The sequence below is a fragment of the Maylandia zebra genome, linkage group LG5, assembly GCF_041146795.1.
Source record: "Maylandia zebra isolate NMK-2024a linkage group LG5, Mzebra_GT3a, whole genome shotgun sequence".
In the NCBI taxonomy this organism is placed as follows: domain Eukaryota; kingdom Metazoa; phylum Chordata; class Actinopteri; order Cichliformes; family Cichlidae; genus Maylandia; species Maylandia zebra.
In genome coordinates this window covers 30,340,489-30,358,074 of record NC_135171.1, presented here as the reverse complement: position 1 = coordinate 30,358,074, position 17,586 = coordinate 30,340,489, and the positions used below count along the sequence as shown (strand labels likewise).

The window sequence follows — 17,586 nt, the reverse complement described above, 5'->3', positions numbered from 1 at the left end:
TCGTTCACTTTAAAATAGTTCCACACAGCTGATATGTCTCGCTTCGCTTTCTCCCCGCTCTGAGCTGCAGCCGGGGCCTGGGGGCGGGCACTCGGCGCCTGTGATTAACCCCTTACATGCCGCTCAAACATAGACAGGTCTCAGACCGTGGTATCGGTCCTTGGTATCGGGGGACTTTTAACGAGTACGAGTACTTTAGAAAATGTGGTATCGAGGCCGATACCCGATACCGGTATCGGTATCGGTGCATCCCTAGTAGCAACGCTGATGAATTTATTAAAGATGAAAGAATTTAGACAGTTTTTAACTCTCAGTGATGCTGCAGTGTTTGTTTGACTTTGGGACCTGAAGCAGACAGAGTTTTGGACCTAGATTACTTCACGAGGCTCCTGACTACGATAGCCGTAATGCTCCGACAAGCCATCAAGTGGTGCAGCTTCGTACCTTACCAAAGTTGTACTAAACCATTTTTTGACAGATTTTGAGCCCCATGTAGTCAGGGTCAGGTCAGTAAGAACAACCAGAATTCATACATAAGGCGCACCGGATTATAAGGTGCACTGTCGATTTTTGAGAAAATTAAAGGCCTTATAGTGTGTAAAATACGGTATACAGAAGAAAAGAATATAACGTGATATATATCGTTACGACACATGCTTCAAATTATACCACGATATGGATTCGAGGCCATATACCCCAGCCCTAATGGAAACATACAAATAAACATAACATGACAACTAAATATGTAGAAAATGTGAAATTAATAATTAAGAAGCTGAAAATACACATACATTTTTTCCCACTTTTAAAAATTGGTTGTAATGCACAGCCAGTCTCACCCATATATACATAGATGCACAGTTATAGCCCAAGGAGGTTTACTGTTAGATGAGAAGGGGATTTAAATTTGCACAAGACTCCTGCAATCCTGTAGTGTGTGTTTGTGTGTTTTGGTTCACTCTGTCTTTTCAACCTCTATCTCTCTCTTCACCTCTCTTTATATCCCTCAATCTCTCCCTCCCTTGTTGGGTCTGTCTCTAAATCCTGTGATACGCAGATGAAAGTTTGTTTGGGCTTCGCCTGCAGCCTCCTCTGGAGCTACTGCTGTCATCCTGAAGTGACTGACTGCCTGTCTGACTTCAGCACTGGCTGGGGATGGCTCGAGGATATTTGAGCTATCTAGTTGCCAACCAAATGGCTGACGCCATTCTAGCCATAATACAGAAGTTCTCACTCAACAAAAGAAACAAATGGCCTCTCCCATGTTTGACTGGACGCCTTGAGGTTGCCGTGATCACTTGCCAAGCTTCAACTAAAATGAATGCAATTCTCTTGGCATGAGTTTGTATCAACAAGCCATACTTGCTGCCATGAAATAAATTCAGTTCAGAGTTTGCTTTCTGAAAATTGAAGAATCAATCATTTCCACAAAAACTTGAATAAGAATGGACAAGGTGATTTTAAAATTTTTTGGCCATTATCTTTCTATATGTCAGCAATCTCCTCCATGGAGTCAAAACAGTAACTCTGCTACTGAAATATAGACATGGATGTCTAGAAGGTGAAGGAAGGAAGGAAACAGCTGTACTGCATTACCATTTTGATGTCAAATTAATGATCCTACTTATCTTGAAAACAATATACTGGTAAATGGACTGATTCTTAGATCTTAGAGCATTACTACTGTCCTGGAGCACTCAGAGTGCTTTATACAAATTGCCACATTCACCCATTTACACAAGCATTTTACACGCATTCATACTCCGATGGATGCATCGAAGAGCAACTTGGGGCTAGTATCTTGCCCAAGGATATTTGGCATGCACAGTGGGGGAGCCAGGGATCAAACCACACACCTTCCTATCAGTACATGACCTGCTCTACCTCCTGAGCTTCAGATAAACTTTAACTCCCTGGATAGCAACTTTTGTATTTTATTATATTATTTGGTAATGAATTTTACATATACAGCATTTTGGAAATGGACCCATCAAGTGCTCAGGTTAATACATCAAATAAGAAAGAATTAAATTTTTTCCTGACCATATCTACTGATGCATTGATTCACCTCATTTCATCTCATCTCATGTCTCTCTATTATAATGTATCTTTTCTCACACTCATACACAAAAAAAGACATTTCTGCCAAAAATCTCTCATTATCAACCTACCAAACAGCCTACAATTAATGTCGCTCTGGCCACAAAGAAGTCCATGATTTTTGCCGTGGTTGCACCCGGCAGGGTAACCTTAGTACTTAATGAACTGCCGCCGTGACATTCATTAAAGAAGGATTAAGTCGTGCTCAGTGCCACTTAGAATATGCAAGGAATTTGTCATTTAAATGAGTCCATTATTGGTATGAATGTGTGCTAGGTCGAGGTTTGGTGAAAGAGCGGGGAGGAGAGTGGGGAAGCCTTTCACACACTACAAGTTGCAGGTTTTTGTCTTTTGCTTTTACTTCTTCCACTCTATGCCTGCTTTTGCTGCATTGTTTCTACTTCTGTCACTTTCTTCATCTGCCACCTCTATTTCCTAATGAAAGGAAAAATTATTTTCCTTTCATTTTTCTCCTCAACTTCCTGTTTTTTATTTTTTTCTCCTTCTCTTCAGTTTTTTTTATTTGACTTTCCTTTCTTTGCTCTCCTCTTCCTCTTCCTCTTCATCTCTGCCCACTTTTCTGTCAAAGTGCAGTCAGATAGTCAGGAATAGGCCACTCTAAGCTCCAATCACACAGGAGGTTTTGAGGTTCTGTCGCCTATAAATTGGTGTGGAGCATAGCAAGGTTGAACCTGGGGTTGATGGAAGGAAATGATTATGGGAGAAACTTTGTAAGGTCATTCCTTCTTGTCTCTTGTAGTTTTCCTGAAAATGTTCTTTCTAACATCGTTCATCTCACTCTTTCTTTGTTTTTATGTTGTTGTTTTTTATTTATTGCCTCTTTATTGATGAGCTGTTTCATTTGTCTTCCTCCTTTCTCATGTTCACTTTTCACATCTGCTCTGTCTTTGTCTTATCATCTGTCTTTGATTTTTACTTATGTCTTTTCTCGCCCTGGCTTAAGTGCTTAAGGGCAACTACAGCTCATCATCTGATCCCAGGCTTTTAAACACACACACACACACACACACACACACACACACACACACACACACACACACACACACACACACACACACACACACACACACATAGCAAAATTGGTGTGGCCTGGATCTTGCCCACACAATGTGCTTACACATGGCCCACATACTGCAAAGAATGGCCCTTTGGTGGCCCAGATCTGGTTTGCCAGATGTGGCCCATACATGGGCCAGCACAAGGCCAGTTGCAGACACACTGGTGGTCCTGTGCTGGCCCATGTGTGGACCGTCATTCTTTGCGGTATGTGGGCCATGTGTAAGTTGGGTGCAGCCACGGGCCAGTTGTAGACACACTGCTGGCCCTGTGCTGAGCCAGAACAGTTTCAACTCTGGCCCCAGATGTCAGCCTAATGTGTACCTTAATCAAGCCATGTAATAACAACATGTGCCAGAACATGCAAAAGTAACATGACGAAACTCAGTGAATGGACTGACTCTTTTATAGCGCTTTTCTAGTCTCCCAGATTACTTAACCCTCCTGCCATCCTTTAAAAAACTCACACCCATCACCCTAGGGACCATTCTCAGCCACGCCATAAAAAGACCATATATCCATATTTTATTCCACTTTAAATTAGCCAACCTTGTAAAACTACTTCTCCCTGAAATATTCATGTAAAGTTTTAATTATATTTTCGTTGTTTTAACCCTTCAAATCCCAGTGTTATTACATGAGCGCCCTGTGTTAAAAGCCCCAAAAACCAAAAAACGAAACTAAATATTTCCACAAAAAACCAGTTGAAGTAATATGTGATTGTCATTATAAGTAGGCCTTTAGATGGACCAAAGATTGGCACCAACATACATTTTGACCTGCCATTATTTTTTTTGCATTTTTTTTGCAATTTAAAAATTAAAACTTCAAGGCCCTGAGTCTTCATTGACATCCAAGAAAAGAAGAAAAAATAAAATCATATGATGATAATTTGGGGTTGAAAAATAGCGTTTATAATGGAAGTCAATGGGCAGAAAATGGTCCCCAGGGTGATGGGTGTGGGGATTTCTGCTGCTCAGCCATTTTAGGCTGATTTAAGGAATTCACACTGGAATATTAACATTGACAGGTAAAAACTATCCTGTGGCAAGTTTGGTTATATTCCACTGAACACAGTGGAAATGGCAGCCATTTAACACATAGCAGTGGTACAAAAAGGTCCCAAGAAGGCAGGAGGGTTAAAGTGCTCTATACAATATGCCACATTCACACACTTTCTCTAAATTGAGTGCTTCCTAACTACATTCATACACATTCACACTCTTGACATGCAGACTGGAGGAGCCAGGGATCAAACTACTAGCCTTCTGATCAGTAGTTGACCTGCTCTGTCTCCTGAGCTACAGCCACCCACTGGCAAAGATGAGTAAACCGTCACTAGGTTTTGGATAAAGTGTACATTCACAAACCTGTCAAACCTGCATTTGAAACATTGGCTACCATAGCAGTATAGTATTGAAACATGGCATTTGGGTCTTCTAACTAAAATAGGAAAATAGGAACATAAATAGTGCCATCATTGCCAGACCTGGCCCACATCTGGCTGACATACACTCTGCCATGACACCAGTCAGTCAGAAGTGCCAGCTTGATGCCAGATCCGGGCCAGACCTGTTATCTATGGGCCTGGGCCACATGAACCAAACCACAATCGAGCCAGATATGGCATGCCATCGCATAAACAGTGTCATCTATGCCAGGCCTGGCCCATATCTGGATGACATACGTCTTATCATGCCAGAAGTCAGCCAGCAGTACTGGCTTGATACCAGATCCGGGCCAGACCTGCCTGCTATGTGGACACACACACACACACACACACACACACACACACACACACACACACACACACACACACACACACACACTATAATGGGTTTACTGCTTTAATTTCATATCTCTACATATCTCTCTCAGTCACAAACAAACATTATTGTTAGTATTATTCTGTCAGCCAATGGAATCATGGGGATCAAAAGGGATCTTGCTTTCGCTTTTGACCTCACACTTATTGCTTCCTGACCCTTAGTGGGCTTAACAAGTGCAACACACACACACAACATTTTCTTTTTAAATTCATGTTTTCTAGATGCTGTTTAGCCAAGAAACAGATTCAGTGTGTCCTTTGGATATTTATTGACTTTTTTGTGGAGTACATAGTTTTAATTTCATGTCTCACTAACAACATATAGTAGTGAAACAATCCTGTAGCAAGTAAGTGTTAAGAGACTCACGATTATTCAATATAGGTATGAGTGACATTGTGTTTTCTCTATTTGCCTTTTAGAGTGACTGTGCAAGACACTGCAGGTTTTCCAGAGACACGTGTAAGCAGGCGTATTAGGCGGATTCGTGATAAGTCACTTAGGAACACACCCACTCACTGCCCAGTGTACACCAACAGTCCAATACAACAGACACATGTAACACTTAGACACAGCCAAAAACACTGAATGTCCAGCACCTGCAGTGCATACACAGATATCAAGGAGATCAAGTGTTTACTCATAGAAACAACAACACACATACACATCGAACTATTATAACCATTTCTTGTACACAGCCCACTGTATACCATTCGTGACTAGATGTCAGATACTTAAAGTAAGCAGAAAGTTGTGTTGGTGGATTCTGGAGGAGGCTTTTCTCCTCAAAAACTCAGAGAAAGAAGTATGACTAATTTTATAGGACAAATCTGCAAAATGTATTTATATTTACTCTATTTTGAAATACATATTAATGATAGGGTTTGTTGATCATTTGCAAACTAAGGTGCCAATTAGAAAACACTGAGAAATATATGAGGGGAAATGTATGAAGAGGGAAAGTAATGGCTCATGATCTGAAGCATACAATATCATCTGACAGCCATGCTGGAAGCAATGACATGGCATGGAGTCATTTCTGCTGTCTTTTTAAGACACTATTGGAAAAAAGAATATGCTAAAAAAAAAAAGTATCCTTTTTAGGATCTAAAATCAAACAGTGTGGTAAGTCTGTGGTTCAGGTGGTAGACTTGGTCGTCCAGTAATTACAGGGTGGGGTGTATGATCCCTGGTCCCTCTTCATGGCAAAGTGTCCTTGGATATGACTCCTGACTGCAGGTGAACACCTCATGTAGCAGCTTCTTCAGTAAGTATTTGACGTGAGTAGTTTAATAAATATCACACTCTGTAAGTGTTTTTGCAAGATTAAATGGTTCTTTTACGATTAATTAATTAGTAGATCACTTGGGCCTATGATTTCAAAGTAAATTCCATTAAATGGTGGTTTAAAGCGCATCCACAAGGTTATTTTTTATATCAAAAGAATATAAAAAGGTATACTTCTACATTAAAGGGCTGCTATTCTGCTGAGCCTATTGGCATCCAAGTTCTATTATCATCCAAATCAAGCAGGTAATAAAGACCTGGCTACTCTCCCATGAATAGACTGTTCTCAGTTTATACAGATTGACCCATGTACCATTTAGTTATTCAATTTAATTATAAGTACTTCCAGTAATATACAGTGCATTAATTGAAATGCACAATGAGCATTTAACATCAACAAAATGCACTTGTTTGTTTTTTGTTTTAAAAAACGGTATTATTGTTTTACTTCATGTGAACCGATTGTTCATGGGCATTTAAAGGCAAATGCTTGCAAAATGTAACATATACTGCGAAATACATATTTTCTGATTTTATAATTTAATGTTCTGTAGCTTTTGGTATCCAATTATTCCGATAGTGAAGCTCTTGTCTTTTAAATCCAGGCAAAATGAGACTACATGTTTTTAGCCTTTTTCACGCTTTAAAATTTGACAAGCCTTGTGGGCCCCTAATGACACACAAAGTCTGGCGAGTGGTCAGGATTTGGACACATCTGTCTAGTCAAGGTGATGTCCAAGCCCAGAGTTTCCTCATATCGAGATGAGTCAGACTGCAAAGCTTATTTAAGTCACACTGTCGAATTGTTCTGTATCTAGAGGACAATATGTCACATTGATATTTAAAAGTAGCACGTTAATTATCACTTCTGTGTTTGTCGGTCATTTTTTGAAAACAGGTTTAGAAGATAAACGTAATGGACTGGCATTCATATCACTTTTCTTGTCTTACTGACTAGTCAAAACATTTAGGCAATAAGCCGCATTTAACCGTACAGTTATATACTTTACTTTTACTTTATTTATATAGCAAATTTAATAACAACAAAATGTTGGCCAAAGTACTGTAAAAAGATGATAAAAACAATTACACAGTAACAAATAACATCAATAACAAATATCTGGTAACAGGTGACCAAGTGGATAGATAGGTAACTCTCATGCGATGTTGAAAGCTAATGAGTGAAAATGTGTTTTAAGATGGGATTTGAAAAGACTGACAGTTGGGGCCTTGCTAATCTGGAGAGGTAAATAATTCCACATTTTCAGTGCCACAACCACAAATGCCCGGTCACCTCTGTGAACCAGCCTCGACTTAGAAGTGGCCAAGAGCAAGAGGTCACTTGATCTTAGAGTTCTAGGGTGCATATAAGACTGCAGTAAGTCAGACAGATATTCTGGAGCCTGACCGTTCTGCGATTTATAAGTCATCAAGAAAATTTTGTATTTAATTCTGTATTTAATTTTGTATTAAATTTTATATAGTGCTTTATTCTGTGAATTTAAGCAGTTTTTGGACTGTGGCAGTAAGCCGGCATAACAGGAGGAAACCCACACAACAAACTCCACACAACAAGGTCCAAGCTTGGGTTCAAACCAGAAACCTTCTTGCTTTGAGGTTACAGTACTAACCACTATATTATCGCGCCCTCCTCCTTGTATAGAATATGATAGTAAAAATATGCTTTGTCTTGATATTTCCGTTAGTTCTGGTGAATCTATTGGACAATGTCAGATTGTAATGGTTTTCTGTCTCTTCTACCATCTGGTCTCTCAGCTGAAGGTTCAGGCAAAACTCAAAATAGTCTATGCAAAATGGCCAACAGATGGGCGTTGTGGCAGATAAGTGGAAAAAATATCAAAGGATACATTCACACTCAAGGGGCATCTCATCAGCAGTCACTGCATAACTACCCTTACCATTATATATAGTCAGTTTAGAAGCCCCACATGTTCTGGAAGTACTGAATGTCAGCCTCTCCATATTGAATCATATCACCTGTATTTTCCCCCTTGCTGTAGTAATATAAGAGGGGACAAAATAACAGCTTACCCTGTAATTTCTAAGGCTTTTCTATACATACATAGGCCATTTTAAAAAAATACTTTTTTATGCAGTTTGCTCATTTTTCAACAGGAAACAGCCCCTTAGAATGATGATATGGAGAAACTTTTTTTTATTGTTGGTAAAACACACCTTTTAAAAAGATGATGCAAATGCACATGTTTACTTCCTGATTGGGTTTAACTACTCATTATACATCATCAAAATCATATTCCTTGTCATTTTGACATAAAGTAAAAAGTAAAATATATGTTTCATATAATATTTGCTGTGAAATGTGTCTCTGCCTACACTATTGCGCACAGAACTCACTGTTCATTCTTATATTGCCATTTATTCTCTTTTGTTTCAAGTCACTGCATATAATAAAGAAAATGTTCTCTTTTCTTAGTGTTCTCACCATAACTCATCTTCCAAAGAGTATTGTTGTTCCGTAAAGAATATTTCTTTGTATATGTGCCTTTGTGTTTACGCGCTGCATGTGGATATAAGGAATTGCATGCATTTCTGTATGTGAATAATTCATCTTTGTGTATCCTTGTTTTTATGTTTTTGAACCTCTATAGAAAGTTGGCAAAAAAGCAGAAGGAAACTGCTAGCAGCTCCACTCAGCAGAGGGAGATGGGTCCAGTCACCACAGCTGATAAGAGCACCACTAAAGTCAGCACCTTACACAAAGATGACCCCTTTTCCACCTCCAACCAGGACCTCAATGGGTTCAGTAAGTCAAAATGCTCTGCAGTTCTAGCCCTAAGGTGCATCCAGAAGATATCAGCTGTAAATGGCACCATAATGTTTTTGTTTTGTTTTTTTTACAAGAAAATATAATACTACATTGTCCTTTCCACATTGTATTCTTTCTGGAAAGTGTTAAGAAAAAATAACAAAAACCCCACAGATTTAATTAATTTGCTGTTTCTCTGAAAGTTAACTTTCAAGTTTCTTTTCCCCTTGTCACTCCCTAAAATATGCATATGCTAGGACTCTGTACCATTAATCATTTTGTCACATTCATTTATTCAAATAGTGGACATTTCATTTTTATAATAAAACTCTCCATATGGCCGTCTTTCACCCATAGTGTGTTGTGCTGCTTCACTAGCCTCCATCGTACTTAGTGCTGTTTTAACAATTTTCAGCTGAGCTCTCTATTTTTTCCCTTTATGTGGTGCTTTATACAAGTACAATATAAGTGTGCATATCCTCTTTCACAGCATATTCCACACATTTCAACTAGGCCTTGATTTGTTGGGGAGTAGTCCCAGCTTTTTGTAAAACTGTGTGTGATTCTGATGTAATTAGACAAGACCTCTCAGGAGGGCATTTTCACTTGAAAATGTCATGCTGGCCTTTTGGGAGTGCTTGACCACTGAAAGCCAGGGATGGTGAAGAGGGACTAAGTACCAAGCTAATGCTGGACGTAATTGCCTGCACTCTTTTTCTAACTGTCCGTGCTGCAGTTTTGACGTAAAATAATGTTTTTGTACTGAAAATACTTAAAGCAGACCACTTTTATCTGGAGCGTAGGACCTATATATACTGTAAAATTAGCAATTAGTTGCAATTAGTTTTTGCATTTGCAACATATAGAAAAAGGAGCTAACCTTCAACTTGACATTTAATGTTTTATCAGCCATAAGTCCACAAGTCTTTGGACAATGACAATGATTTTTTTTTTTGTAATTTTGCCAGTTCACTGACACCTTAAAACAATTCATCAGATGTCATTGAAGGGCAGCTTTAATTCAAGGGATTAAACACATGCCTTGGATTAATTGTTTAAGAATTGCAGCCATTCGTACACAGTCTCACTTTTTCAAAGTCTCAAAAGTAATTTGACAATTGACTTAAATGTTTTTATGGCCAGGTGAGGCTTGTTCCCTGATTACTTTATAACAAGTTAAGATATATAATATATAAGAGAAAGAGAAAAATATATTTAAAAAAAAACTTTTACAGTTGATTCCAACTTTTTAACTTGCATTTAGTAGCTGTTTCAGTATAATGTCCAAAGAGATGTTGATGCAAATGAAGAAGCCCATCATTAGAGTGAAAAACCCAATAACAGAGTAGAATCATACCAACCCAATGCATAGCACAATATCTGGTGGGTGGAGGCATGCTGTGGTATGTATGGGTGTCACTGGAACCGTGTTATTAGTATTCATTGATAATCTAACTGGTGATGAAAGTAGCACGATGAATTCTAAAGTCTACGTACATGGCTATACTCTGCTCAGATTCAGCCAAATGCTGAAAAAGCGATCGGAGAGCACCTCAGTGTAAACAGATAATGACCTAAACCATAATGCAAATACAACCAAAGATTTTCTCAAGGAAGAGAAATGGGATACTGAGTGGCCTGGAAACTGAAGGCAAAAAAGACCCATAAAAAAGCAGCATCTGATGGTGGATGCACTAAAGACCAATCGGAGAATCTCAAAGGCAGAAATAGCATTTGGTAATGTCTATCTGGCAGTCATTGCACAGAGTCAATAAATACAAAGAAATTTGTTATTAAACAAAAACTTATGGACCAAACTGTAATTCCCTTTCTTCAATTAGAAACAACTACCCCAGGTCTATAAATATATTTATGTTTTTTGAATGTATAAGACAGACGCTTGACATCCTGTGCTTCTTGAGAACTTACTAGACCTTCCCTGTAGCCAAACAAACGTTCAGCATTGAAACTGAATTTCTTTATGCAATTTTTCAGTAAATGTGAAATGAAGATTTGGATATGTAAAAGAGACTTGACTTTGCCCATTGTGAGCTTTGGAAAAATGGCACAAAACTTTGTCAAGGTTACACGTATAAAAATATGACTCATTCTCTTTTTTGTTGTGTGCTTACAGTGTCTTGTGAATATTTGAAAAAGAAATAAAGAAATTGGAAACACACACACACACACACACACCCATACACACACACCATAGTCACCAATTCAAGCTCAGTCTTAATGAGACAGAGAAAAATGCTGACACAAGATAGGGGACCCAATAATATTTGCGGAAATGGACCCTCACAGGGCAAATAACCTTTTTGTGTTATTGTGTTTTCACCCAGTCACCAGCTTACTTCACAGGACATTGCTGCCAAAGCAGATTTCTTTTTGTATGCAGGTACACTCCTCACTGTATTAAAGTTGAGCTTCTTTCTCCGGCACATTAGCATACAGTGCCGGTACACATGAGACGTGAGGGATTTTATCATAGAAGAGGAGAAAATATGTTGTGTGGGGGTATTAGGAGAGGAGAGCAGAGGGAAGAGACTAGGGAATAGGCAGAGGAAAGAGGACAATGGAGAGAGAAGACGAAACTTAAATAATCAGCAGTAGAGAAATTGGGCCATTGTATCAGAAAACGTTACACAAACAGAGTATCATAGTTTGAATAACAATTAGGCGGGACGGGTGAATGGATGTTTGGTGGTGTGTGTGTGTGTGTGTGTGTATTCCTTTTTATTTGGGAAGAGAGAATATCATACATTGGTTATAGAATCTGTTCTTGGTGTTTCACAAGGACTTTCATTATTACATAGTAATCTGGTTATCAGCAATATTCCTAAAGTAAGAGACGATTCCTGAAACCACCTTACCCATTTGAAACCGCAAAATGACAGCAGAGGTTTTTGTTGTTGTTGTTGTTGTTGTGTTTAAAAAAAAACTTTGTGGAGTTCTTCTTGTGTCTCTGTAGGTTTGCTATCCCAGGTTTCTTCCATAGTCCAAAGACATGCCATTAGTGGGCTCAGGTGATTCTAAATATCCTCTAGGTGTGTATGTGAGTGTGAATGTTTGTCTGTCTCTTTGTGTGAGCCCAGACCCTGCCTCTCGCTCTACTCACTCCGGCCCCCTGGAAGATGGATGGAATCTGACACTAGCACTAATTACAAATATAATATATAACTACTATATGCTTAAGTAAACAATACAAATGGAATGTATGTGGAAAACCAAATCAAAATCAGAGAAACTGCAACAAAGTAGAGATAAAAAAAAAAAAAAAAAGGCATGAGAGAGGAAAAGATGGAAAACAAATGCACATTATCTTATGATCTGCTCAGTGAACATAAAAGGAACCTTTTCACTTTAGACCATCAAAATTCACAGATAGTAAAAAACAAACACATAAGTGATTTCTATGCTAACATGTAAACATGTAAATGAGCCAAGAACAGTTACCTTCAAGTGGGCGTAAACATATACATCCATATGCATACAGGTCTTAAGAGATAAATATGTGTAGGTTAGCTCTGTCATATAATGTGGATTATTGAACAGGCTAGGTAGCATATAATATGAAACTGTCAGTTTCCCAGCACTCCCCTTAGGTTTTGTCTTATTGTATTTGTTTATATGTGGGCCTCTGTATCCCAGATATCATTTATTTATAGACCCCTAGAGCTATGTGTATATGTGAGAGGTAAAGTGTATGTGCAAGGACTTATAGCTTTTAGTCACTGTTTAATAAACCAAGTCCGTCAGTCACATTTATTACCAATGACATATCTCCTAAATTACTTTCAGCTTTGGTACATTGACCTTATTGCCATGGTGGCCAGTTTGAACTGGCAATAGCAATTTAGACTAACCACCTTGATGAGACAGAATGTTACAGAACTTCAGTAAACTAAAACTCAGTAAACTAAAAAAGTACACTGTAATGCTTTTGTTCCATCTGTATCTCCGATAACCATAAAAGTGACGATAGATGCAAGCTTAAGTCACTTCAACAAATGCTCATGGTTGTTGTTTTGTTCTGGAGTCCTACTTTCAGCTAATTTATCATTTCAAGGGCATTAAATACTGAAGTTTTGTCAGTGCTGCTGGCATCTCACATAAAGGCATAAAATGTTTGGCACTGGGCTGTTATGCACTGGATTTAAGGGTATACTGAGACAGATCTGTCACTCTCATTTGGAGTTAAACTGTGTGTCCAGAGCTCACCGTTCATATTTCTGTGTATTTCTAGGAGACATATGTAATTGTCAACTAATAAGTGACAAATTACATGAATAATATTGTTACTTTCCAAGGGATGTGTGAAAGTAACAAAACGTGTCCAGGTTGAAAAAAAAAAAAGACAGGGAGGCAAAATTGTTAAATTAAAGGCTTTTATTAATTTCTATTACTAATTAAACTAAAAGAGACAGAGAAGTGGCTGTCACCTTTAAAAAAAAAAAGAAGAAAAAAAACCCCAGGAGTTGTTCACTAAACTGAAAAGAAAAGCCAAAAGCTAAATGACCAAAACACACTGCTTTCAACAAAGCAGGAATACACAGCCACCGCAGATACAGCTCACAATCTGTAAAACCAACAAGGATCTAGACCAGGGGTGGGGAAACTCGAGGCCTCAAGGGCTGGTGTCCCGCAGGTTTTAGATGTGTCCTTGATCCAACACAGCTGATTTATATGGCTAAATGATGTCCTCAGCATCTGTTGAAGTTCTTCAGAGACCTGGTAATGAACTAATTGGTTGATTCAGGTGTGTTGACCAGGTTGATATCTAAAATCTGCAGGACACTGGCCCTTGAGGCCTGGAGCTTCCCACCCCTGCTCTAGACCTTACCGTTATCTCTCACCTTAAGTACTCTCTTAATTGCTGATTAGAGTCAGCTCTACAAAAAGGGTGGCACCTAAGGCAGGAAGGGTCAAATTAGCACATGCAAGTACTGTGTTTACAATTTGCCTGACTTCTCATCAATGACCTCTTTAAAAATGTTGTTTTAATCAAAACTGACATATCATTGGTATGGTATTATAAATCCTACAGAATGCTTATATTGTGTTTTCTAAAACAAATTGTGATCTTCCTATCCATTGGTCTTTTTCGGTTTCGTTTTTACACCAGATTTTAGTGCACAATTGTTGGAATATAAGCCCTGTTATCCTCAAAATTCAATATAATGGTGCCATTAGTTTTATTGAGTTGCCCCCTGAACTGCTGAATATAGCATACTGATCTGTCTTTATGTAGGTGTTTTTTTTAGATTTCATGTCCTATGATATTTTGTTTTTCCTTTTCTTTTCTTATCAAACCTGACCCTCTTAATTTTCAACCTCCTGATTCCTGTACCTCTTCTCTTTCTCATGTTGCATGTTTCACTTTCTTACTCTTATGCTTGTTTCATTTAAAACTTTCACTGTACAACTTTTCATTTTATATATATTTTTTCTCTTTCCTGTCTACATTTACTTCTCCTTGTCCACCCTAACCTCCTTCTTTCTCTCTCGCATCCTCCTTTTTCACCTTCCTCCGTTTTTATTGTTTTGAATCCTTTTTTTCACCTTCTTTTCACCTTTCTGTCTCCTTCCCAGCTTCTCCTTCTCCCTGCTCCTTCTCAGTGCAAGGAAGCAAGATGCTGCAGAGCAAATCCCTGCTGAATTCCTACTACTCAGGTACACACACATCCTCACACACTATCTGTCTTTTAATTTTACATTGAATTCCTCTTCATAACTGAACACTTTTTTTTCATTTATGACTGTGAATATCTTTGCAGTGTCCAAAGAGCCAGTTCCAGCCACAACTTCTATAGGTAAGAATTTGGATTTCTATGAGTTTCCTTTCTCAAGGCATAAATCTGATGTACTAATGTTTGCAATACACAATTTATTGCTAATTGCACTGATACATGAAGCAGAAAAAATGCATGTCTTATTTTTTGTGCTTGATCTTGAAATGAACTTGAGTCCCCTCGTACTCACACGCTAGGAGAAATGTGTCCACACACAATCACATCATTTACACAAGGACAGAATGAAATTGCAAAACCATTTTCCTGTACCTTCTTTCTGTTTTTTTCTCTTCATTTCCTCCCTCTCTTCCCTTCTGTTGGCCAGATTGACACATTCTTTGCCAAGAAGGTTGGCTCAAGCCACTGCCAAAGTGTGACGTCTGTGTATAGCTTGTCTTTGCATAAGTGAACTATTTCACACAGTCTCTCACATTCTGCACATGCAAAGGATTTTACAGGAAAGTTTGTTTTATGTGATTATAGTTATCAGTCAGCTCCTAGCTCATCCTCTTCTTGCCACACCTCCTCTCGCCAGTGTTCACGTTTTTCTCCAAATGTTCTGCTTCCACTTTCCGCTCTTTCTTTTGATTGTGGAGTTTCTCCGTTCTTTTTCACTGTTTCTATTTTTCATTTTTCACAGTGCTGTCCAAAAGCCTCCCCCATTTCTTTATAGTTTGCTAGGTACAGTAGATTGCAAATGGGTGCAGTGATTTATTGAAATGTCCGAAGATAAACATATACATGCCAAAACCAATTCTGTACAATTTTTAATAAAGAAGTCGCTTAAAAGTCAGTATTTGGCATAAGCACCTTTATTCCACCACAAAGGCAAGCCTTCTTCTAATTTCGCAAAGTAGTCTTAAAGAGTAGACTTCTTGAAGGGTTTTGTTTTGTTTTGTGTTTTTTTGTCTGCCTTGTGATCCAATCTATGTCAAGATGGTCCCACAATTCTTCCATATTAGTGAAGTCTGGGTTCTGGGGAAGCCAATCTATGACTGATGTTGTTCCATTATATGCCTTTCTATCACTCCAAAACCTTTTGCCACTTTTGAGCCCAGTTTTTGTGTAATTTGCCATTGACACCCACCATTCCATTGAGACCATTTCTGATGAGGCTTCAGCAAACTGTAGATTGATCAAGGATGATGTCAGTTCTTTGATTGCCGAGGGTGGGGGTCAAACCCCCACCCTCATTTCTTAAGGACATGAGTTTCAGATACATCTGTGTAGACAGTTTTTATGCCTGTCGTAAAATCACTGTCATAAACACCCATTTTTGAGTTGTTCCTGCCCTAAAAAAACTCACCAAAGTAGACAGTTGTAGAAAAATACAACTTTTATTCTATAGCAGTGATCCAACTTTAATATATTTGAGCTTCTTTTCTGCAGTTCATGCAGTTGGTACAGAGGTTTCTGTGCCATTTGCTGATGAACATCAAGGCATGATGAAGCAGAATGCAAAGAAATGCTTGAGCGATTTGTGCAATGGCACAAATTTGCTGTCATACATCTTCATGCTATGACATTAGTGTTTTATGGAACCATCTGTTCTTACTACAGTTCGAAAATCAAGGGATGTAAAATGAAACTTTGATCATTACTCAAAGAAAAATCCGCTACAATTAATACACAAAATATAGAAAAAAAATAGATTTCATCCAGTGAAAAAATAAATAGCAGAACTTACATATTTTTAAGGTCTAAGAAATGGAAAAAAAAAAAAAGGTTTCCTGGATTTTATAAAGTTTTATCTCTTCCTGCATAAATGTCATCTGTAGTCATCATATAGCAGCAGTCTAGGTGTTGGTTGCACATCATCCTAAGCATAACAATTTAGGTTATTATCATCAACATCATTATCCAAGGTAACAAGGCAGAGTGTAGAAGAGAAAAAAGAGGAAAGAGAGAGGAATAGGAAATACAGATGTTAAAAATGGAAATAAACCAGACAATATGCAATAATAATAACCTCAATGTATTTATACATTGTAAGCATAGTGGTCAGAAGACTTCCATCATTTTACTAACTTTCTAAGATAGTTTTAAATATATTTAAAATGGCAGTGTTTTCATTATTTTCAGTCTGTAATACCCTAACTTAACTTAAAGAAATCCACATACTTTTGATGTCTTCTATCAACCATAAATTTAAAGTACAAACCAAGCAGCCTCTGTTGCAAGACAGGAAAACAATGTGAAATGTACGCTTGAACCAACCTGGCCAAGCAGACAACAAATAGTACATATCAATCGCTGAAAGACTGAATGTTAAAATACCCTTTTAATAATTGTCCTCTAGTCATACATTATCATTTTAACACTTTAATTTCTAATGAGTCCAAGAGTTCTTTTTTTCTAGGTGACTTCTAAAGGCAGCTGAACTTCAATCTATAATAAATGGATAAAAATCATATTACTTCAAAAGTAAGATTCCCACATTTAAATACATTTCAATGCCATTCAGGCTTTTCAAAATGGATAATAGTAGCAGGAGCCTCAATGACGCTAGTGAGGATCATTTTTCAATAGCTTTCAGGAAGAGCTGAGATAGGTGCAAAGAGAGAAAGAGAAAGTTATTAAGAAGACAGTAAAAGAGACATACAGATTGAAGGATCAAAGGGAAGTAAAAGGAGCTTGAATAAATCCACTATGCAAAGAAAAGCTTTTTTTCTTTCTTTTCTTTTTTTTTTTTTGCTGTGTTTTGTTTTTTTCT

The 17,586-nt window shown here is 38.0% G+C and overlaps 1 protein-coding gene across 11 annotated transcripts in view; it reads left to right on the top strand.

Annotated features, from left to right (window-relative positions):
- ptprt (protein tyrosine phosphatase receptor type T) overlaps nt 1-17,586 on the top strand; it is a 328,497-nt gene that overhangs the window by 244,158 nt on the left and 66,753 nt on the right. For all 11 annotated transcript variants that reach the window (XM_014413047.3, XM_014413046.3, XM_023155006.2 and 8 more), the window contains 3 exons: nt 8,921-9,075; nt 14,674-14,754; nt 14,859-14,894. In XM_014413047.3, coding sequence (XP_014268533.1) covers nt 8,921-9,075; nt 14,674-14,754; nt 14,859-14,894 — 272 coding nt within the window. The remainder of the gene's footprint in view (nt 1-8,920; nt 9,076-14,673; nt 14,755-14,858; nt 14,895-17,586) is intronic.